This window comes from Monodon monoceros, unplaced genomic scaffold (genome assembly GCF_005190385.1).
Source record: "Monodon monoceros isolate NGI ecotype Baffin Bay Population unplaced genomic scaffold, NGI_Narwhal_1 Super_Scaffold_20, whole genome shotgun sequence".
In the NCBI taxonomy this organism is placed as follows: domain Eukaryota; kingdom Metazoa; phylum Chordata; class Mammalia; order Artiodactyla; family Monodontidae; genus Monodon; species Monodon monoceros.
The window spans coordinates 117,629,342-117,655,166 of NW_021703777.1; the positions used below are offsets into that span (position 1 = coordinate 117,629,342).

Sequence of the window (25,825 nt, forward strand, 5' to 3'; positions counted from 1 at the left end):
TTGTGTGTAATTAAAAACAAATGTTATATATTTAAGTATTTATGGATAAAATTATATATATTAATTAAAGGCGATAAAATGTCTGGAATTTGGTTTGGGATGGGGAGGGAGAGGGTAAAGAGCATAAAACAAGACTGGCCATATGTTAAAGTTAGTGATGAGTACATGGAGGTTATTACAGTATTCTTTCTCCTTCTGTATATACTTGAAATCTCCATAAGATTTGTTTTTTAAGCCATCATTCTAGAAAACAGGTTTTAAATTAGTATGAAATACTCATTTCAAAGAACCCTGCAGTGATATAAACAGGTTAATCTTTCACTGTAACTTAGGAATTAAAGATCTGAAGTTCATACTAACTTGATTTTTTAAATGATCATAAAAATGTAGGTCTTAATCCTTTTATGTTTTATTCTCAAACAGGGATGACAAAGCACATATGATAAATAATACAACTGCCATAAAATCTCTTATCAAAAAAAAAAGCTTTACTCTGAAATTATTTTGAAAATTATTCCCTAATATAACTATCAACTTTGTTCTTTGTCTACTCTTGTTATCCTTCCTTTTTTTTTTGCAGTACACGGGCCTCTCACTGTTGTGGCCTCTCCCACCGCGGAGCACAGGCTCTGGACGCGCAGGCTAAGCGGCCATGGCTCACGGGCCGCTCCGTGGCATGTGGGATCCTCCCGGACTGGGGCACGAACCGGTGTCCCCTGCATTGGCAGGCGGACTCTCAACCACTGCGCCACCAGGGAAGCCCTATCCTTCCCTTTTTAATGCCAACTCCAGTCACCATTTCCTGCTCTGGCTTGCCTTCTCCAATGCAGCTGCTCCAGACCTTCTCTGAACCCTAACTTCTCTTCAGGAGCTACACCTAAGCTCTGAGACTGCTAGTCAGCCAGTACCATGCAGAAAGAAGTGATACAGTAAGCACATCCAAAAGCTCTGATATGGTCTCATCCCAGGTACTTTGCACACAGTAAGTGTTCAGTAAATGTCTGTTGAATGAAGGTTAAGCAAGAGTCAACAAGAAAAAGTGAGGAAAGACAGGCAGATGGAACAGATCATGTTTAAATGTAGGAATGTGTGAAGCTGTATAGCATTTTCAAGAAATTTTAAGAACTTCAGTTTGGCAGAAATCATGTGCATGGGAGGGAAGGTAGCAGCTGGTGAGAGATTAAGTTGGAGATGTAATCAAGAGCTGAATTACAGAAAGTTTTTTATGCTACAGTGAGGAATCTTGACCTACATGCAGCTCAGGAAATAAGGAATCTTTAAAAGGTTTTGAGAAAAGGAATGACACGGGGATGTTTGTCTTTTAGGAAGGCCTCTCTGGTGGCAGTGCACAGCATAGCCTGGAGGTGACAGGCAATACTGGAGGCACAGAAACTGGCAGACGAGGAGTTCAAGCAAAAGCATTATGAGGGCCTGGAAGGTTAACAGAAGTGCAAATGAAGCAGAGTAGACGTAGAAGAGCAAGAAGGTGGAAATGACAAAAATTAGTGACTACAGCAGCACCCCCCCTTATCTGTGGTTTCGCTTTTCAGGGTTTCAGTTACCCACAGTCGACTGTGGTCTGAAAATATTAAACAGAAAATTGCAGAAATAAGCAATTCATAAGTTTTAAATTGCACACCGTTCTGAGTAGTGTGATGAGAACTTGTGACATCCCATTCCATCCTGTCTGGGACATGAATCATCCCATATTCATGCTGTATATGCTACCCGCCCGCTAGTCACTTAGGAACCATCTCAGTTATCACATAGACCAACCTTCATGGTATCGCAGTGCTTGTGTCAAATAACCCATGTTTTACTTAATAACAGCTCCAAAGTGCAAAAATAGTGATGCTGAAAGAAACACCGTATCATACAGAGGTTCCGTACTATTCTGATTTCAGGCATCCATTGGGGATCTTGGAATGTATCTCCAGCAGAAAAAGAGGGAACTACTGTAACTGGATTTAACAGATCAGAGAGAGGAAGGAATTTAGGACAACACTCCAGTTTCTGGATTTTCTGAGGATAGGGAAGGAGAGTAGAAGCAGATTTTGAGGGAAGGGTTATGAAAGGAAATACAGAAGAAACATCAAACACTAGTAGCATTTACAGGCTTTATACAAAATGGCATAATGGAAATGAAAGCATTTGAAGAATTTTTTATATTTTTACTCACCTCAGAATCACAGCTGCTAAAGCTGACAACAGCAGAATTTTTATCCACATCTAGTAAATCTATTGGAACATCACTCTACAGTCAATATTAAAAAAAAAAAAAAGGTTTAGATGAAAAACTAAAAATTCTCACAACACATATTTTCTCTAAGGGTTCTCCTTAGCTCTAGTTTACATTTGTCTCTAAATTTGACAGTATGAACTCTCTTAACTTGTATTTGATAATATGCACTTCTAGAAAATAAATATAATAAAGAATAAGAGTTATATTACAATGACCTATTTTTTTCTAATTTGGATTAATCAGATCACAGAATTTCATCTCTCATCGCTCTCTTTAAAGTATACTCTTCCTACTTTTTTTTGTCAGTGCTAAAAATGTTACCATGGGCTGCAAATAATCATATGACCATTCTTACTATATCAGTTCATTTTTATCATTTCTTACTTCACCTGTAACACAGAAAGGGGATAATTTTTGGTCTCCTCCAGAGAGGTAGCTTCTAGGACAATGCTGTTGCACTGTGTTCTGTGTGAATGGTGCTTCTGGAGTTGTTCAATGCAGTAGCCCTTGAGCTAGCATTACCTGAGAGACATTTCTGCCTCTAAGTTTTAATTAATAATCTGATCTCTCCCCCACATCTTTTAAAACTTTGTCTTCTTCCTCTTTATTCTTTTCTCATTTTCTGATGTGTTTTCCATCTTGCTTATTTTCCATTCATCCTACTATCATCCTTTTCCACTCCCTGAATATCTTCCAATTTAAAGAAAAAATAATTGTTAGGCACCTATACTCCAATGTAAAATAAAAATTAAAAAAAAACTAATAATAAAAAAAGAAAAAAGAATTAAATACATTGATAAATGGAGTTATACATTATTATCCCTAAGTTTCACCTTTTGAGATTATCTACCTAGAAACTGATGGTTAATGAGCAGGCTGTATTATTTTAGTAGTTGGAGCTTAAAAAAGGTTCTAATAAGGATATAAAATACTGGAGTTTTCTAAGTCACATCTCTGTTAAGATTCTCCTAAAGGCTAACCAGAGAACAAATCTTTAATGTCCTTTCTAGGTCTTCCTGAAACTTAAGTCCATTGGTCTTTTGTTTAATATGTACGGGATAAATAAAAAATAAAGACATAATTTAAATAATCTATGAGCCAACTGATTAGCTAATGGAAGATTAAGATAAACATTTAAAATCACCGTTTAAAAGTGTTCAATAATAATTAGTACATATGACTTGTTTACAAAATAGATCCAGCCATAAAACAAATAAATTAGACATTTTGCTTACCTGTATTAAGACATTATCTATCGCCGTCTGAACCTCTAAGATAAGGCTGTAGCTGGCATCATCTTTATTTAATGTAAACTTGTCATTTACACTAAATGAAGGTACTGCTGATTTTGCTTTGCTTGATTGAGAAGACTGTTGATATTTCTCTCTTTCCTGTAGTACCTTATATTGCAGATGTTCCAACTCACTCCTAGAGGAAAATATATACAAATTTGTCACCTAAGTGACATAAACATTTGAGATCCTTAGAATATTTACAAAAGTCTGATATATTTACTGCTGCAAAATGCATTTTTATTGGTTGAGTTAGAACTATAACACTAATAGGAACAAAATTTTTACTTCTATGACTGACCTAATGGTTCCACATTATTTATCTCTGATCTAAAAATTAAAACATCTACTCAGCCCCACACCAGCAATATTAATAAGGCATTGTAAGAATCAAGGCAGGCTGCAAATAATCAATCCTAATACATGAATCTGGTTACAGTCACATATAGCACTAATCAGAAAAGAAACTGATTGTTCTGGGGTAGAGGAACATATTAGATTTAATAAGAAGAAACAGAACGTGTGAAATCAGTAAACATGTACCTTTCAGTAAGACATTAGGGGCAACAGACAAAATAAGAAGGCTGCTGAGTATGAATATATTGGAGACCACAAGGATAATCACAAGCCAGAGGTACCTGAAGTTCTACCAAGTGTTGGAGATTGAACTGTGCAGGCATTGCTTAGAGCTGCTCCAGTTAAAGAGAAAGGAAATGAAGTAAATAGTAACTAGGGTAGAAAAACATGAGGTTTAGCTACTAGCCCCAAGTTAGGGGGAAAAGTCTGGGAAGGCGCTTGGAAGGGATTTGTGCACTAAACAAAAGAAAAGATTCATTCGCCCAAGAAATATTTACTGAGTGACTCTATGTACTTAGGATCCGGGTGCTGAATGAACAAAATGGACATAAGCTTCTCATGAACGTACATTCCAGTGGAATCAGGAGGGGGCTGACTTGGTTATAAATATGAGGTATTGTACTGACGACATGAGATAGTAGTTCGTTAACTCTCCTTGGTGTCCTTGCTGCATGAACATTAGAGCTTTCTCTCTTGGTGACTTTGGTGAACTGGTTTGTGGTGAACTGGTGGTGTGGCTTTAGTGAACAAGTACTTGTGGCATTTGGTTGCCTCAAAAACTTCTGTAGCCATCAACTACCACCAAAAAAGGATCAGCCCTCACTCCTGAGGGCTGAGGTCTGAAGGGCTAGGGTAAGGAGAATAGTCATTAAAAGTTTCAGTGACTCCCACTTCTTCATTGTATGCAGCAATTTTCCTTGAGGCCATTTTCACAGGATTTAAACTGAACAGGTCATGAAAGCAATCCCTGTGTCTAAGAGAGTCAACATTACTCATTTCCAGTAAGAAAACTTATAAGCCAAAGTTACAGACTCAGAAGGGTCCACAAGAGCAGTAAACATTAGAATTAATGAGGAATAGAGCCATCTGTGTTGGTTTCTTTCTAATGTCTATGAAAACAAACAAACAAAAAAACATTGTAACTGCTTATAATAAACGAATGAAAAAATACAATTCTTGAGCTAAGAAAAAAATCAACATAGAATAAAACATATAAAAAGTGTATTTCTAACTCCAAAATATTAATCAGCACTTACTGCTAATTTTCTCAAACTGATAAGCTTTTATTTAAAAAGGTCATAAACTAATTAAATGTATAATTCCTTCCAATAAAATATACTGCATTTATAAATAAGAAAAAAACAACAATCACACACTTTATGAAATGAAAAAAAAAAGAAGCAAACAAAAATCCAAAATTACCGTAATGAAGAAATTTTATTCTGCATCTCCTGATTAATTTTTAGTTCTTCTCCTGGTCCACTTTCCTTATGAATAGGCTCTGTTGTCAGACCTGTAACCCAGCCTGCAGAGATGAATTACAATCGTGCACCATTAAGTGCTGCTAGTGTTAAAAGAAACCCAAGATACATGCCCCCGTGTCCACCAACATCAACCTCACTTAGTCTTGGACTTATTCCTTTTCAAACAACAAGACAAAACAAAACACAAAAGAAATCAAGCTAGAAGATATTCAAACCATAAAGAAATTACTTTGGATACCATTTTTGTTTTGCCTGAAATACTGTAATACTACGATTAAGGAAATCTTTCACTTCTTAATTTAAAGTTTTAGTTTTCAAGTATGGAATAAGTCAACACATTCTAGGCAAATGCAAAAAATAGCTGATGAATAAAAGTTGTCTTTCAAAAATTATTTTCATGGAAAGTTAAACTCTCATATAACTATTGTGAGAATACAAAAATGACCTACTCAAAAGCAAGCAAGTTTTATAAGAAATGTACACAGTAACAAAACAAACTAAATTTCAGTAAATATTCTTTTTAAACCAAAGGATATCATTTAATTTTCAAAGATGCTAGAGATATACTAAGTACTTTTAAAAAGTATTATTCAAATATTAACTGTTTTATAAATCAATACACCTACTCCTTCCTTTCTTATTTTTTAACCATTAGAGCTTTTAATGCTGTAGGTAAGAGTGACTTACTAATAAACATTTTAAAAAGTAATCATCAAAAGCAATTTATTAAATTTATATTTTTTATTATTGATTCTTTCTTCAACTAGCTATTACCATTTACCTTACCTGAATATGTGGATACCACGATTTCATCATAGCCATCTTTCCCTACACAACCACCCTGGATAGATGTGACACTCTCAGACAACGTCTAAAATAAATTTAAGATCAAGCATGTCATTAATAAAATTTCACAGATATGTGAAATAAGCCACAAAACTTATTTTCCTGTCTCCCAACATTCAACATATATTTATTGAATACTTATTATGTGTAGACACTGAGATTGGAAAGGTGAAAATCCTGCACAAATGGCTGAAAATTCCAGTGCTTTTTAATTTGGGGAAAGAAGATTGAAAATGATTCATATATTTGTGTGTACCACTCAGCTACAGTAGTCATCTAATGAGCAAAATCATTTATTTATATAAAGAAATATTTTTAAAAAAATGACATAAGCGGGAATTCCCTGGCAGTCCTGTAGTTAGGACTCCATGCTTCCACTGCAGGGGACCTGGGTTCCATCCCTTGTCAGGAAACTAGGATCCTACAAGCCACGTGGCAAAAAAAAAAAAAAAAAAAAAATTACATAAGCAAAACTCTCAATACATTTAGTTTATTACCTGAATTCCACAGACCACCTCTCATGTGTTTTCTCCAAATAGTTTTTTAGAAGAATAAAGAAGATGCTAGCTTACATGGAACCTTTAGACAATTTGCTACTATGGAGAGAAACCAAGTTTTTCAGATGCTTCAGGGTTTATATCTCTTTTAAGCAATACTTCCCAAACTTGTCTGACAATAATCATTTGGGTGAGTCAACTAGGAATCTGTATTTTTAACAAGCACTCTCGGTCAGTGGCTTTCAAGCTATTTGGAAAGCAAGCAATAAGTTTCATATTGCAATCTGGTATAATTCACACATGAACATACACAACAACAGATATAACTTAAAAGGTTTGTGTTGTACTCTGATATATTCTAATCTATTCTCTTTCATTTAAAAAAAAAATGTGTTGGCAACCCATTAATGAGTTTGACCAGTAGCTCTGCCAGGTAATTATTATCAGGCAAGGCCCAGAACCATTGTCCTAAAGGAGAAGGTACAGGGAATGGACACCAGCATTAAAAATGCTAGTTCTCTTCATCCTCCCTGTAAGAGGCAAACCTCTGAGCTATTCTGCAAATCAGGCTCTCTTAGCTGTTCCTGAGCTAATTGCCTGAGAGATTCAAGTGACAAAGGTTTGATTATACATTTGCATGAAGTTAGGTTCATAGGTGCATTTTTTTTTCTTTTTTTTTTGGCCACACTGCACATCTTGCAGGAATCTTAGCTCCCTGACCAGGGATGGAACCCGTGCCCACTGCAAGGGAAGTGCAGAATCCTAACCACTGGACCACCAGGAAATTCCCCAACAAGTGCATTTTTAACAAGTGTCCCAGTGGATTTCATATACACTAGAATTCTTCAAACTTTTTTGTTCATGTTCTCGCTAAAGTTAATTCTGAAAAAACAAACAAACAAAACTGCATCCATCCATCACTGTGTACATTTTTAAACTGACTTTCAGATTTTCATTACCACTTTAAATAGTTACAAAGAATGTAATATCTGGAAGTTTTAGAGATTATAATTTTAAAATAAAACTGTCACATAATCACATCCCAATCATACCCAATGAATCTAAATATCAAGACAAATTTATATACACAATTGACTTAAAAATGAAAAAACAAATCCTTCTTTCACAGCTGGAAATTTTACATTGTTCCCTAAACTTCTATTTTCACTCCACTTCCCCCACATATATTTATCTTAATGTAATATACTCATATGCTTGAAATTATTTTATATTTCTCTGCAACCAAGAAAAAATAGAATTTTTTTATCTTCTGTGATTAAAAAGCTCTAAGAATTAGAAATTTCTATTGTCCTAATTATTAGTATTTCACAATTGATTGACAAATATATGTTTTATATTTTTAAATAATAACTAACCACTAAAACAAAATTCTATAGGAAATGTATCTCATGAGACAATGGGACATTTTTTCCTTCTAAATTATTCATGTACCACAATGAGTATTAATTATATATTGGTAGAATAAGACCGAGTTCAACATCAGTCCTATTCCTTTTTTTCATTTTCATAGATAGAAGCACTAATTGAGCTTAGTCCCATAAAGATATTGATGAGACTAAAAGAAATTTTGTTGTAGAAAGTTCACTCTACTGTTTAAATATCTTCCAAGTTACATACCTAAAATCATCTGATCTACCACTGAAAATGTTTAATGATGTATCATCTGACACCTTGATTAGGTCCTCCTTCTATTTATTGAAAGCAAAACACTGGAAACCAGCTGACTACAGAAGAATGTTTTACAGAGTCAAAAGAGTCACACACATTCTCACTTTCTGAGTGGTTTATTGAGTGACTATTAATTATAACTTACTCTTTCACTCACTTAGAAGTACCTTATTTAACCTAATGTACTCAGAAAAAGTTATAAAAATTTAAAAAACTGTTAATTTCTACATGTTTTTTGTCAATACAACATTTTAATGAAATTCATTTATCTTATGTACTTCAAGTACCTTTTTATAAAAGTCTTGGAGTTGTAGATTTAGTTAATTCAACTTACACCTTAAAAAAAACAGTCATAGAACCATAACACAGGAGATCATAGACAACATAGTATAGACATGCTTTATGTAAGTAACAACATGGAATGCCAATTAGGGGAACTCACAAGAAAAGACCTTGGTCACTGCTCAAAATATTGGTGAATAAACATATATTTATAAGTTTAAATTAAAATGTGATGTTTAAGGTATGTACATATTGTCTTTTTATGATCTGCTCCTTAACATTTTTGATTAACCAACCATCAGTCCAGACTATGTCAGATAAGAGGACTTCTCCTGATTAGGAAAACAATAAAGAGAGTGACGTCATGAATCAAGATGAGGCAGCATATTCGCAGCCTTAACACAACATGGAAGCAGTACCTCTATCATCAGACAAACAGAAGAAAGATTGGGAAGACAGGAATTCTTAGTGCTACACCTGGCAGAGGGGAGACATGCTATGTCATTACTAGGGTTTGGAATAGAAGTCAAAGAGGAAACTTGGGGTCTAAATAGGAAAGTTTCTCAGGGGTTGATGAGAATAAAATGAGAGATCACCAACACAGGATTATTATGTACTTTTAAGCCTAAACTATTATTTGCATTATTAGCAAGGTAACTTTTGGCACCAAAGAAAGATGAACAAGTACAAAATAAATCCAGAAAATAAGTTGTATAATGTTTTTATCCCCATATTATCTATATAATAATACACTTTATCTATGTACCAAAACATCTGTTATTTACTGATATACAATTAAAGTAGGTACTGGGAGAAATTTACCACTATTAGAGAAATTAGACAAAGAAAGAAAAGTTCATACTGAGTTGTGGTGTTTTGTTGCTGTCATTAAACAGCCTCAATACATCATGCATGAGGCAGGATGGGGAAACCCTGAACAGGAGAGCACCACTTTATGAAAATGAAAGATTCAGTTTATGCCAGAATGCTTCTCCATGTGACTCTGCACCTTGGGATAAACAAGCTTAATTACACTTAAAATTTGTGAACTAAAAATTACTCTTATCTAGTATTTCTTCTCATACTGTGGATCTTGGGTGGCGAGAAGTGAAATTGCTACTTTTCCCTCTCTGCTTAAGGATATTTTTGATATTGTCTTAACAATACGAAGTTTATTCCTAAAACCTGATTACTTTAAAACAACACAATCTCATTTATGCTACCTAAACATATAAATGTTACTCCTGTAATCTATTATGCATCATAGAAACTAAGGTAATACATATAATAATTTGGATATACAGTATTTAGAAATCAAATAAAAAAGTAATTTATTGTTCAGCTTGAGGGCAATAGTCATTTATTCAAACATAAGAGTAGTCTAGAGAAGATTTTGATAATGTCAAAGCAGAGATATTTTAAGCCAAACACAAGATTTTAATATATTTCATTTAATAAAACACAAAGTCAGTCATCTCTATAATTGTTTGATGAATAATAAGCATATATAGTCTTTTTAAAAGTGAACTTACCTGATCAAATCGTAGAACAGGCTCATTTGCATTATCAAAACTATACACTTCCACCATTCCATCATCTCTTCCAACAAGTAAATCTTTAACCCCATCACCCACAATGTCAAAGCTGTCAATACACAAAATACCTTTAAAAAAGGTAAGTGATAAGTTATCAATAAAATTGGTATTATAGTAAAAAATATACCAAGTATGAATGAAAAAATATATATATCAAATCAGAGTAGGAAAAAAAAACTAGGGTAAATTAAAACAACTATAGGGCTTCACTGGTGGCGTGGTGGTTAAGAATCCGCCTGCTGATGCAGGGGACACAGGTTTGAGACCTGGGCCAGGAAGATCCCACGTGCCGCGGAGCAACTAAGCCCAGGCGCCACAACTACTGAGCCTGCGCTCTAGAGCCCGCAAGCCACAACTACTGAGCCCACGTGCCACAACTACTGAAGCCCGCATGCCTAGAGCCCATGCTCCACACAACAAGAGAAGCAACAACGAGAAGCTCGTGCACCACAACAAAGAGTAGCCTCCGCTCACCACAACTAGAGAAAGCCTGCGTGCAGCAACAAAGACTCAACACAGGCAAATATAAATAAATAAATAAATAAATAAAATTTTTAAAAAACCAAAACGAAACAACTGTAACAATAACTTCCCAATTGAACTCCATGCCTCTAATTTTGACCTGCTTCCCTACAAACCCACTCTCCACAGAGTGTTTTTGTTTTAGTTTGGTAAATTAGATCACATCATACCCCCACGTACAATTTTCCAATGACACCCCACTACAGTTAGATTAAAATTCAAACCCCTTTACCAAGGCTCATGAGGACCTACGTGATTTGGCCTTACCCTACCTCTGTGACTTCATCTCATGCCATACGAACGTATTTAGCTACGCTGGTCTTCCTTCTCCTCAAATGAATCGAGTTTACCTCTGCCTCAAGTCCTCTGCCTTTACTTTTTCCTCTTCCTGGACATTCTTTTCCCCTAAATCTTATACATTGTTAACACGTTTTCTTGTCAATCAGATCTCATGCTGTACTTATAAACAGCCATCCAAACCTACCAAGTCAGATATAAATTCCCCTTAGAAAGGTGTAAATTCCTTAGAAAAAAGGAATATTCCCTGACCCGACTGCACTTCTTTGCCTCATACCAAGTACTCCCAAATTCCAATTAATTCCCTACAGCAAAAAACAAAAAATGGATTTGAGCATAGATTAATGTTATAGATAGACATTAGTCCATAAAAGCCTATCCATCCCAATTTACTATTAGCATATCTTAACTTTAAAAATTATGGCAGAAGTATGATAGGCCTGCTTAATAAACAAACAGTAAATAAACCTGAGGCAGCTCTGTAAATTGCTAAGTCTGCTATACATTATGAATAAATAAAACAGAATGAACTATATAATGTAGGTTGACCTATTTATCTATCTATCTATCGAACCCACACCCTTGGAAGTGAAAGCACGGAGTCCTAACCATTGAATCACCAGGAAATTCCCAGTATATTTTATTTAATAATCACTGAAATTCAGAATCTGAATTACATCACAAACATACCTCCCGACTTCCCTGGTGGTGCAGTGGTTAAGAATCCGCCTGCCAATGCAGGGGATACGGGTTTGAGCCCTGGTCCAGGAAGATGCCACATGCTGTGGAGCAACTAAGCTAATGTGCCACAACTACTGAGCCTGCGCTCTAGAGCCCATGAGCCACTACTACTGAGCCCACATGCCACAACTACTGAAGCCCACGCACCTAGAGACTGTGCTCCGCAACAAGAGAAGCCACCACAATGAGAAGCCCGCACACCACAACAAAGAATAGCCCCCGCTCGCCACAACTAGAGAAAGCCCACGCGCAGCAATGAAGACTCAACGCAGCCATAAATAAATAAATAAATAATACCTCCCCTTTTTTTCTCATTTCGAATTTCCCACTTGTTTATTGGTTTGGATGTAGTGATCTGAATAAGCCCAAGTTTTCCATCTGACGTTCCAAACAAAAGGTCTTCTCCAGAGTCACCTAGTTATATTTAAAGTCAACATATTATATTTACCCCACAACTCACACTATTTCTTTAAAACTGAAATATTTTCAAATGTATTACATGTAAAATGTCTTTCAAATGTCTTTCATGTAAAAATCTCATTTAAAATATTTTAAAAAGACAGATTTTAATTAATTTACTTAATTTAGAAGGATGGTTATACATTCACAGAATTTATAACCATAAGAGATAAGACCTTTCCTCATCAACTAATTTTAAGATGAGGAAACTAAAAAATTAAAGTTCAAAACACATTACTGTTAGCAACTAGCAAGTTAGAAGACAATTGTCTCTATTCCAGTTCATGTTCTTCCTACAATTTCCCATTTTCACTTAATATATAGTTAAATGATTAAAAAACCTGAAATATCTAAACTTAAATAACGTAACTCACTCCCTTATTTGATTGTCAAAAATAAAGCCCTGATTACCGCCATTTCCATTGTGTAGGGCTAAAACAGTAGGTGGGCCAGGAACTTCAATTTCATACATCACATCAGATCCCTGAAGGAGAACAAGTATTTTAAAACTAAAACAGAAGATAAATTTAAAATAATATAGGTATTCATAAATAATATCAATATTCATATAAAGAACCCTGGAATAAAACTACTAAAAAAACTAGATTGTGAATATTAACTTCTATTTGTTAGCAATTCTGCACGTCGACTCATTTTATAATAAAAATATACATATATAAAATATAAAGAGGAAATAAATATTTCAAATATTCTCCACTTTGAATACTTTTCACTTTAGGTACTTTGTTTGCCTGAAAACTTGACACTTGAAAAATTTTGATAGGTAAATTTCCCTATCAAAACTTTCCAGGAACAAGTTGTTTCTTCTGTCCTCTCTAACTCAAGAGCTTTAACTTAGAGCACATTCAAACAGACTCAGAAACTCTGGCCTTGCCTTTGGGTATTTCTGAAAACCACTCTAATAAGAGGCAGAATGACCTGCTATTTAGATAAGAAAACAGTTAAATCCTTTTATTTGTCTTTTTTTCAATTTTGTCACTTATAATGCATAGTATTTGCATAGTATTTGTGAATAGTATTTGTGAAGCTGTTAAAGAATGAGGTAGAAGAATTAAATTCACATAGAAAAATTATGATAAATCACTCAATGAAAAAACATTGGCAAAATTACAGTAAATCTGGTATATCATTGTTTAAATTTTTAAATATATATAGAATATATAAGAGCCATATGCTTTATATTTTATTTAGAAAAACATTAAAAATTCACAGATATCTACATGTAACTATATAAACACAAAAGAATACACACAAAACTGTTTTAAAAAGGCTAGCTTTGGGGTAACGGATTGCCTACAAAGGCAGAGGGGGAGTAGGGGAAAAGTGTGCAGGGCAGAGGAAAGACTTCAACATTTTACTTTCCACAAATACTTAGTGATTTTTTTTTTTTTACAGTTAGCATATGGATCTCTTGTTAAACAAAGCAGAATCCTAGAATTCAGCCAGATCAATTTCTAAATGGGTGTGAGCCAACTCGTTAAAAGCCTTATTCAAACAACTCATATTTGAGCATAGGCTAGGGGAGAAATTAATCGTTCACCCCCCCTAGAGTGAACCTTGAACATTACTTTAATTCCCCATAGAGAAAAAAAAAAAAAGAGAACTTCATAGAACCACTGGATTTGTTCTATAAAAGGGCTGGTGCTGAGACAGGCCATCTAACTATGAAATTCCAAAGAGTGAGATAGCCTTTGGTGGCACAGAATAAACAGGTAGACTATTTGTTCAATTGCACTATCATCCTAAATTTTGATCCAATTAATCCACTTGTTATATGTTATTTACATCTAAACTTTGTTTTATGGGTCCTGGGGTGTGTGTGTGTGTGTGTGTGTGTGTGTGTGTGTGTGTGTGAGAGAGAGAGAGAGAGAGAGAGAGACAGAGAGACAGAGAGAGACAGAGAGAGAGAGAGAGAGAAAGAGACAGAGGGTATGTCTATTTTATTGAAAGTCACTTTCGGAATTCCCTGCTAGTCCAGTGGTTAGGACTCAGTGCTTTCACTGCCAAGGGTCTGGGTTCAATCCCTGGTCTGGGAACTAAGATCCCGCAAGCCGTGTGGTGCGGCAAAAAAAAAAAGTCACTTTCAAGAAGACAGTTGTAATTAGTACTACTAATAACAATGGCCTTAAGTAGTTGTTTTAGCCAATCATGGTTTTTAATAGAAATATAAAGATAGTAAATGCTTTTTCAAATATTTACTGAGTGCTTATTCTGTTCAACATACTGTCATAAATGCTGGGTAAACTCAAATGATACAACTCTGATCTCAACTCTCTCCTGTTAAAACCTAACACCCTCTCCCCAACCCAATTTCCTCCTTTAATTTGATTTTTTGGGAGAGGGGAGGGTGATGGAAGAAATTTTTTTTTAAAAAGGGGACCTCCCTGGTGGTGTAGTGGTTGAGAGTCCACCTGCCAATGCAGGGGACACGGGTTCATGCCCCAGTCCGGGAAGATCCCACATGCCGCGGAGTGGCTAGGCCCGTGAGCCATGGCCGCTGAGCCTGTGCGTCTGGAGCCTGTGCGTCCGGAGCCTGTGCTCCGCAACGGGAGAGGCCACAACAGTGAGAGGTGAGAGGCCCGCATACCATAAAAAAAAAAAAAAGTAAAGCTAGGAAGGGTTCCCTATAGCAAAGGCATTAGATTCTTATTGTACTAACTCATATATTATGTGTGGGGGGAAAAGTGTCCTTTCTTCCGTATATGCCTCTCTAAAAACCTGTCAAAGATTTCTACACATTCGCCTCAAGTAAAAAAAATAAAACTTAGTTAATTAAAATATTAAAAAATGTTTTCAAGATATAATTTTAAGATATTTAAAGTAGTAGTCACTAAAGTAATTTATCTCAAGTATACACTGTTCAGCAATATTTTTTTACCTAAATTATGAAAAACTATAAAAATGCAAATAACAGCAACCTGTAAAACTCTGAGTACTCTGTCCTGGCAGGCCAACACCGGTACATCACGAAGTACTCTTTCCACTGGAAGGCAGATGATGTCATTGATTTTATCTCCAGAAAGGTAATAATGTTGGTCTTTGCAGTCACAATAATGGTTATAGATATAACTTGCACTGAGAAAAAGGTCTGAGCCAGATATGTGCCTGAGAATATTAAAAGTAATTTAAGATATCAATATAAGATTCAGGAAGCTCCTGAATTATTTTCAGAGATGAAAATAAGTTTATTTATATACAGTTTACTATCATTTTATCACAGACTCAGAGGACACTTTTTGTTTGTTTTCGTTTCCCCCACTTAATTTCTAGCCTTTTGGTAAAGCATTGATATTGAAAGCTGAAACTGAGGTTCTACAGGCCTCAGGCTTCTCAAAAATTGAGCTCAGAAGAACCGAAAACAAAGACAAGATAATGGTAATATTCATTGCCTATATCTGAAGACAATTACTATATCAAAAAGTAACTTTTTTGAATGTGTACTATAGGCCAAGCACTGTCCTAAGTGACACATGTGTTAGCTCAATCCTCATAACTTTATAAACTTGGGACCATTATTATCCCTATTTAAGGAGAATAATAAAATGTTAAGTAACCTGCATAAAGGCACGGAACTAGTAGACAGTAGACTGGATTGCAACTCAGTTTTTAACTCTACAGTTAGCTTTCTTACTACCACACTGAATAGAATAAGGCTATTTGAACTGAATCTACTTGAAACTAAATAACAAACAGTGGGAAAAAAGACTTCACTAGAATTTTAACTTGAAAAAAGAAATAATAACTTCATTTCAAATTATATTTAACAAAATTTAGATAAATAATCACAACTATGTTAAAATTCTTATAATGAATCAAGTTTCCACTGCGGAGCTAAAATTTTTGACAAAAATTATATACTAGTATATTATCATCACTTCTAGATAGCTATCACCACGTGATCATAAAGAGGGTATTTATTTGACGGTTTCACCTATTTTTCCACTTCTCCTCTAAGGTCTATTCAAAAAATTTTTGATACTAAAATTATTCCTTATCCTATAATGATCCTCATTGATTTTCTCTTCTTCAATTATTGTTCAAATGGCTTCACTTTGTGGCTCTGCATATGATTTCAGAAGTTCTCTTAATATAGGGCAGACAGCAGAAGCAAGAAGAACTACAATTCTGCACCCTGTGGAAGGAAAACCTCATACATAGCAAGATAGACAAAATGAAAAGGCAGAGGACTTTGTACCAGATGAAGGAACAAGAAAAACCCCAGAAAAACAACTAAATGGAGTGGAGATAGGCAACCTTTCAGAAAAAGAATTCAGAATAATGATAGTGAAGATGATCCAGGACCTTGGAAAAAGAATGGAGGCAAAGATCGAGAATATGCAAGAAATGGTTAACAAAAACCTAGAAGGATTAAAGAACAAACAAACAGAAATGAACAATACAATAAATGAAATGAAAGATACACTAGAAGGAATCAATAGCAGAATAACTGAGGCAGAAGAACAGATAAGTAACCTGGAAGACAGAATGGTGGAATTCACTGCTGCGGAACAGAATAAAGAAAAAAGAATGAAAAGAAATGAAGACAGCCTAAGAGACCACTGGGACAACATTAAACATAACAACATTCGCATTATAGGGGTTCCAGAGGAGAAGAGAGAGAGAAAGGACCAGAGAAAATATTTGAAGAGATTATAGTCTAAAACTTCCCTAACATGGGAAAGGAAATAGCCACCCAAATCCAGGAAGCGCAGAGAGTCCCAGGCAGGATAAACCCAAGGAGAAACATGCTGAGACACATAGTAATCAAATTAGCAAAAACTAAAGACATAGAAAACTTATTGAAAGCAACAAGGGAAAAACAACAAATAACATACAAGGAAACTCCCATAAGGTTAACAGCTGATTTCTCAGCAGAAACTCTACAGGCCAGAATGGAGTGGCACAATATATTTAAAGTGATGAAAGGGAAGAACCTACAACCCAGATTACTCTAGTTGGCAAGGATCTCATTCAGATTCGATGGAGAAATCAAAAGCTTTACAGACAAGCAAAAGCTAAGAGAATTCAGCACCACCAAACCAGCTCTACAACAAATGCTAAAAGAACTTCTCTAAGTGGGAAACACATGAGAAGAAAAGGACCTACAAAAACAAACCCATGACAATTAAGAAAATGGTATTAGGAACATACATTTCAATAATTACCTTAAACGTGAGTGGATTAAATGCTCCAACCAAAAGACACAGGTTCGCGGAATGGATACAAAAACAAGACCCATATGTGCTGCCTACAAGAGACCCACTTCAGACCTAGGAACACATACAGACAACGTGAGTGGATAGAAAAAGATATTGCATGCAAATGGAAATCAAAAAAAAGCTGGAGTAGCAATTTTCATATCAGATAAAATAGACTTTAAAATAAAGAATGTTACAAGAGACAAGGAAGGACACTACATAATGATCAAGGGATCAATCCAAGATACAATTATAAATATATATGCACCCAACATAGGAGCACATCAATAGATAAGGCAACTGCTAACAGCTATAAGAGAGAAAATCGACAGTAACACAATTATAGTGGGGGACTTTAACACCTCACTTACACCAATGGACAAATCATCCAGACAGAAAATTAATAAGGAAACACAAGCTTTAACTGACACAATAGACCAGATAGATTTAATTGATTTTTATAGGACATTCTATCCAAAAACAGCAGATTACACTTTCTTCTCAAGGGCACACGGAACATTCTCCAGGACAGATCACATCGTGGGTCACAAATCAAGCCTCGGTAAATTTAAGAAAATTGAAATCATATCACGCATCTTTTCCAACCACAACGCTATGAGACTAGAAGTCAATTACAGGGAAAAAAATGTAAAAAACACAAACACATGGAGGCTAAACAATACACTACTTAATAACCAAGAGATCACTGAAGAAATCAAAAAATACCTACAGACAAATGACAATGAAACACAATGATTCAAAACCTATGGGATGCAGCAAAAGCAGTTCTAAGAGGGAAGTTTATAGCTATACAAGCCTACCTCAAGAAACAAGAAAAATCTCAAATAAACAATCTAATCTTACACCTAAAGGAGCTAGAGAAAGAAGAACAAACAAAACCCAAAGTTAGTGGAAGGAAAGAAATCATAAAGATCAGAGCAGAAATAAATGAAATACAAACAAAGAAAACAATAGCAAAGATCAATAAAATTAAAAGCTGGTTCTTTGAGAAGATAAACAAAACTGATAAACCTTTAGCCAGACTCATCAAGAAAAAGAGGGAGAGGACTCAAATCAATAAAATTAGAAATGAAAAAGGAGAAGTTACAATGGACACCACAGAAATACAAAACATCATAAGAGACTACTACAAGCAACTATATGCCAATAAAATGGACAACCTGGAAGAAATGGACAAATCCTTAGAGAGGTATAACCTTCCAAGACTGAACAAGGAAGAAATAGAAAATATGAACAGACCAATCACAAGTAATGAAATTGAAACTGTGATTAAAAATCTTCCAACAAACAAAAGTCCAGGACCAGATATCTTCAGAGGTGAGTTCTATCAAACATTTAGAGAACAGCTAACACTCATCCTTCTCAAACTCTTCCAAAAAATTGCAGAGGAAGGAACACTCTCAAATTCATTCTATGAGGCCACCATCACCCTGATACCAAAACCAGACAAACATACTACAAAAAAGAAAACGACAGACCAATATCACTGATGAATACAGTGCAAAAATCCTCAACAAAATACTAGCAAACAGAATCCAACAACACATTAAAAGGATCATACACCATGATCAAGTGGAATTTATCCCAGGGATGCAAGGATTCTTCAATATACACAAATCAATCAATATGATACAGATTAACAAACTGAAGCAGAAAAACCATATGATCATCTCAATAGATGCAGAAAAAGCTTTTGACAAAATTCAACACTGATTTACGATAAAAACTCTCCAGAAAGTGGACATAGAAGGAACCTACTTCAACATAATAAAGGCATATATGACAAACCCACAGCAAACATCATTCTCAATGGTGAAAAACTGAAAGCATTTCCTCTAAGATCAGGAATGAGACAAGGATGTCCACGCTTGCCACTATTATTCAACACAGTTTTGGCAGTCCTAGTCATGGCAATCAGAGAAGAAAAAGAAATAAAAGGAATACAAATTGGAAAAGAAGTAAAACTGTCACTGTTTGCAGATGACATGATAATATACATAGAGAATCCTAAAGATGCCACCAGAAAACTACTAGAGCTAATCAATGAATTTGGTAAAGTTCCAGGATACAAAATTAATGCACACAAATCTCTTGCATTCCTATACACTAACAATGAAAGATCAGAAAGAGAAATTAAGGAAACAATCCCATTCACCACTGCAACAGAAAGAATAAAATACCTAGGAATAAAGCTACCTAAGGAAGTAAAAGACCTGTATGCAGAAAAGTATAAGACACTGATGAAAGAAATTAAAGATGCTACAAACAGATGGAGAGATATACCATATTCATGGATTGGAAGAATCAATATTGTGAAAATGACTATACTGCCCAGGGCAACCTACAGATTCAATGCAATCACTATCAAACTACCAGTGGCAATTTTTACAGAAATAGAACAAAAAATCTTAAAATTTGTATGGAGACACAAAAGACCCCGAATAGCCAAAGCAGTTTTGAGGTAAAAAAGAAGAGCTGGAGGAATCAGACTCCCTGATTTCAGACTATACTACAAAGCTACAGTAATCAAGACAATGTGGTACTGGCACAGAAACAGAAATATAGATCAATGGAACAGGATAGAAAACCCAGAGATAAACCCACACACCTATGGTCAACTAAATTATGACAAAGGAGGCAAGGATACACAATGGAGAAAAGACAGTCTCTTCAATAAGTGGTGCTGGGAAAACTGGACAACTACATGTAAAAGAATGAAATTAGAACACTCCCTAACACCATACACAAAAATAAACTCAAAATGGATTAGAGACCTAGATGTAAGACCGGATGCTATAAAACTCTTAGAGGAAAACATAAGAAGAACACTCTTTGACATAAATCCCAGCAAGATCTTTTTTGATCCACCTCCTAGAGTAATGGAAATAAAAATGAAAACAAACAAATGGGACCTAATGAAACTTAAAAGGTTTTGCAAAGCAAAGGGAACTACAAACAAGACAACCCTCAGAATGGGATAAAATATTTGCAAACGAATCAACAAAGGATTAATCTCTAAAATATATAAACAGCTCATGCAGCTCAATATTAAAAAAACAAACAACCCAATCCAAAAATGGGCAGAAGACCTAAATAGACATTTCTCCAAAGAAGACATACAGATTGCCAAAAAACACATGAAAGGATGCTCAACATCACTAATTATTAGAGAAATGCAAATCAAAACTACAATGAGGTATCACCTCACACCAGTTAGAGTGGGCATCATCAGAAGATCTACAAACAACAAATGCTGGAGAGGGTGTGGAGAAAAGGGAACCCTCTTGCACTGTTGGTGGGAATGTAAGTTGATACAGCCACTATGAAGCACAGTATGAAGGTTCCTTAAAAAACTAAAAATAGAATTACCTTATGACCCAGCAATCGCACTACTGGGCATATACCCAGAGAAAACCATAATTCAAAGAGACACATGCACCCCAATGTTCATTGCAGCACTATTTACAATAGCCAGGTCATGGAAGCAACCTAAATGCCCATCAGCAGATGAATGGATAAAGAAGATGTGGTACATATATACAATGGAATATTACTCAGCCATAAACGGAACGAAATTGGGTCATTTGTAGAGACATGGATGGATCTAGAGACTGTCATACAGAGTGTAGTAAGTCAGAAAGAGAAAAATATCATATATTAACGCATATATGTGGAACCTAAAAAAATGGTACAGATGAACCGGTTTGCAGGGCAGAAACAGAGACACAGATGTAGAGAACAAACGTATGGACACCAAGGGGGAAAAGTGGCAGGGGGCTGGTGGTGGTGGGATGAATTGGGAGATTGGGATTGACATATATACACTAATATGTATAAAATAGATAACTAATAAGAACCTGCTGTTTAAAATAAATAAATAAATTAAAAGTTCTCAATATAATTTTTATCAACTTAATGAAATTCTAAATCTCTTACAAGATTTGAAATTTCATTTTCAAATCCATCTGCTTTATAAGCAGGGAAGGATTAATGAGTGGTAATCAATTTTATAAGTGGTCAGTTTTCTTACTGAATATTTTCAAGTTCTAATCTTGTTTTCCCATGCAACCTTATCAATGTGGTGATTCAGATAATAAATTTTCAAAAACTGAGTAAAGAACCTTTCCATCCTACCTCCGCCACTCCAGTAAAAACATTTAAGAAACTAGCTAAAGAGACTATTTGCTGGGAAACTCCTTTCTGAATGTGGAGGTATGCTAATAATTAGCTACTTTGGTTTTAGTATTTCACAATTACCACTGGCCATGCGTATCTAGAAAAGCATTTCTAGAAATGAATGATATTCTTATTAAGCCACTGAAATTACTTCCACTTGCCACTGTTTAATTCTTATCTAATCTCACCAAACCTAAGTTTTACAGCCCAGACATCAGGACACATGCTGTGCATTATACAGAATTACACAGGACAGCTATACATTAATAGAATTCTGGATCAGTAGTTTCCAAACCAAGGTCTGGCTTCTTATATAACATGGCTGCATAGGATTCAAATGAAAAACTGTTATTTTAACCCACTCCTAATAATTCTGATTCTGCAGGTATGAGGTAGTACGAGGAATCTATTGTTTAAAGCTTCCAAGGGATTCTCCTAAGTAGCAGGTTTGAAGGACAGTGGATAAACTTTAAAGCCTCTTCCAGTTCTCCATGATTCAAAAACTAAAATTTTAATTGCAAAATTTCATATAGCAGGAAGCCATTAAGGAAGCTATTTTTCACTTAGAGTCTTACCTGACTCACCTGAAATTACACCTTTTTGGTAGTCATTAACTTTGATGGCCAGGCTTTTGACAAAATGATGCTACCTCAAAATCAGAACTACCAGAGACAGCAAAGCAACACGAACCTAAATATCTGGAGATTTTCTTTCACTTCTTTTATACTTTGATCATGAATCATAACAGAACTAACTAGTCAAAAATGAAGCTATAAATACTATAAATGTCTTAAAAAGATAAGATTTCAACACCCAATTGATTTTGTATTGACTCCAGGTCAAATTTAATTTCCGACTAATAAAGTATCTTTAATTATTTCCCAGATAACCTACTAAGATGTGATACTTAATCTGATGTTTGTCACCTATCCAAAATATTGTAAATGGATATGTAAAAATAAAAAAGAGAATAAACATACATAGCTTTAATGCTTTCAGTGAGGTTTGTTTCAAAAGAGAGAAACTGTTTTCCTCTCTTTGTGAAGCCTCTAATTTCAGATCCTGCAGCAATAAAAATTTTCTCCTGGGGCGTGTTAAGAACCCCTCCTAGTTCCAATCTGGCAATCTTCTGCCCAGGTAAAGTCTTGAACACTGTCTGCAAAAACCATTGAGGAAAAAATTAAGTACACAAATTTATTCCAAGTATTTTCTTTTACCATAAAAAATGCTGTGATTTTAAACTTACAACATATTATAGTTCTAAATAGGAACACCTTTAGATACAAATGTATCCAGTGGTCTTCTGGGTTTTTTGCTAAATATCTTCAAACTTTGCAACGTTTATTCCCACTCACATTGCATTTCAATGACATTATTAAAATCTAAACTCTTGCAACTCAAAGTAGGGTTCGCTAAGCAGCAGCATTAGCATCACTTACCTTATTAGAAATGCAGACTCTCAGGCTCAACCCCAGATCTACTGAATGAGAATCTGCATTTTACCAAGATTCCTCAGCTGGTTCCAGTGCACATGTTTTTATACCTTAATCATCTTTTTAAAACTAATCTCTCCTGGTTCCCTTACAATTTTATAAATTTTAGTAGTATAAATTAAGGACTGTAGAATTTACTGAAAACCTGAGCATATAACTTCATATCTCTCTATTTAATTGGAAACATTTGCATCCTTAGTTTATTCCTCATTATCTTCTATATTATTATTGGCATCAGTTTCTTCCCTTCACCGCCAATGACTTATACACAGAGAATAAAATATCTGGAAGGGTATATGAACAATGGAAACACTGAGTTTCTGATAATTTTTACCCTCTTCATCTTTTTGCAAATTTCATATAATGTAGAATGAATATAAGAGTTCACATCTCAGACCCATCACTTGTAAACTATGATCTGGGAATATGATAACATAAAACTCACTTCCTTGGTTAGGCTATATTAAGTGGCAAAGGTGATGTGACGGTCACGTCCATGTTACACTGTTATATAAGACTCCATCTTAGCAGACTGGACAGATTTCCCTGTTGGCCTGAAGAAGCAGTTCACCATGTTGTGCGAGGGCCTGGGAGAAGAGCTCATGGCAAGGAATTGTGGTGGGCCTCAGGACGCTGAAAGCAGGCCCTGGCTTACGGACAGCAATAAAGTGGGGACCTCAGTCCAACAACAGTAAAGAACTGAATTCTTCCAACAACTACATGGGCTTGGAACAGGACCCTGAGTTCCAGAAAGAAATAGAGCCTGGCTGTACATGTGTTGCAGCCACGTGAGGCCTCGAGCTTGGACTCCTGCCCCGTGAGATAATAAATGTGTTTTGTTTTAAGCCCCTAAATTTGAGGTAACTTGTTACACAGCATAAAAAACTAATATATCACCCTAGGCTGTCAAAGATGTTTTACAAATGGCTGGCAAATGACTCTCATGCTGCCTGTAATCTCATACTTCATATGACTACTTCCCTCAACCTATTTTTCATTATGCTTTAGAAAAAATTTTAATGTAGGAGTATTCAAAAGGTACACATACCACTGCTTCTCCCTTCTTCATGCCAAAGCACATAACTACTCCATCATGATCTCCAACAACCACCTGTAACAGATTGAAGAGAATCTAAAATTACTGTCATTATGCCCTACTAACTTATATGGGGAAAACAAGATTCTCAATATATAAATTATGATTTTAAAAGTAGAGACCAGAAAATCTAGTAAAGACATCCCCACAAAAAATATCCACCAAAGAATTGTAAGAAAGGGCCAAAGAGAAGGCTATGAAGAGTTGTTATGGAGGTAGCTGGCTTTCTGTTCTGTTCCTACAAGGTAAACAGAACAAGAAAATAGAGACAGAAATGACAAGGAGGCAATTTTTTTTTTCCTTTAACTGGAGCATAAGAACATTTTAAGATTAACTTTTAAAACATTATCAGGCACTTCCCTGGTGGCGCAGTGGTTAAGAGTCAGCCTGCGAATGCAGGGGACACGGGTTCGAGCCCTGGTCCGGGAAGATCCCACATGCCACGGAGCAGCTAAGCCCGTGCGCCACAACTACTGAGCATGAGCTCTAGAGACCACAAGCCACAACTACTGAGCCCGAGTGCCACAACTACTGAAGCTTGCGCGCCTAGAGGCCATGCTCCGCAACAAGAGAAGCCACCGCAATGAGAAGCCCACACACCGCTGCGAAGAGTAGCCTCTGCTCACCGCAACTAGAGAAAGCCCACACGCAGCAACAAAGACCCAACATAGCCAAAACTAAATAAATAAATTTATATATAAAAAAATTTATCAAAATGAGGTTGTGACAGACTTATTTGATATTTTTAAAACTTTTTACTTTTTATTTTTATTGATGTATAGCTGATTTACCTAATTAAATTTAAAAGCTTTTGCAAAGCAAAGGAAACCATCAAAAAAACGAAAAGACAACCTATCGAATGGGAGAAAAGATTTGCAAATAATAAGACCAATAAGCGGTTAATATCCAAAATATGTAAGCAGCTCATACAACTTAACATAAAAAAAAACAAACAACCTGATTAAAAAATGGGCAGAAGACCTGAACAGACATTTTTCCAAAGAGGAAATGCAGACGGCCAACAGGCACATGAAAAGATGCTCAACACCGCTAATCATCAGGGAAATGCAAATCAAAACCACAATGAGATATCACCTCACACCTGTCAGAATGGCTATCATCAAAAAGAACACAAATAACAAATGTTGGCAAGGATGTGCTGAAAAGGGAAACCTTCGTACACTGTTGGTGGGAATGAAAATTGGTGCAGCCACAGTGGAGAACAGTACGGAGGTTCCTCAAACAACTAAAAATAGAACTACCATATGACCCAGCAATGCCACTCCTGGGTATATATCCAAAAAATCCCAAAAACATGAATTCGAAAAGGTACATGCACCCTAATGTTCACAGTGGCATTATTTACAATTGCCAAGATGTGGAAGGAACCTAAGCGTCCATCAACAGTTGATGGATAAAGAATACTACTCAGCCATAAAAAAGAATGAAATTTTGCCTTTTGCAACAACATGGATGGACTTGGAGGGCATTATGCTAAGTGAAATAAGTCAGACAGA

At 35.5% G+C, this 25,825-nt stretch overlaps 1 protein-coding gene across 3 annotated transcripts in view; it reads right to left on the reverse strand.

Annotated features, from left to right (window-relative positions):
• The window catches only part of BBS7 (Bardet-Biedl syndrome 7), a 44,781-nt gene that overhangs the window by 16,038 nt on the left and 2,918 nt on the right, over window positions 1-25,825 (reverse strand). For all 3 annotated transcript variants that reach the window (XM_029235082.1, XM_029235083.1, XM_029235081.1), the window contains exons 3-12: window positions 24,261-24,323; window positions 22,700-22,875; window positions 15,243-15,429; window positions 12,715-12,787; window positions 12,142-12,258; window positions 10,222-10,352; window positions 6,162-6,246; window positions 5,314-5,416; window positions 3,478-3,670; window positions 2,180-2,254 (exon numbers count right to left, since the gene is read on the reverse strand). In XM_029235082.1, the coding sequence (XP_029090915.1) occupies window positions 2,180-2,254; window positions 3,478-3,670; window positions 5,314-5,416; window positions 6,162-6,246; window positions 10,222-10,352; window positions 12,142-12,258; window positions 12,715-12,787; window positions 15,243-15,429; window positions 22,700-22,875; window positions 24,261-24,323 (1,203 nt within the window). The remainder of the gene's footprint in view (window positions 1-2,179; window positions 2,255-3,477; window positions 3,671-5,313; window positions 5,417-6,161; window positions 6,247-10,221; window positions 10,353-12,141; window positions 12,259-12,714; window positions 12,788-15,242; window positions 15,430-22,699; window positions 22,876-24,260; window positions 24,324-25,825) is intronic.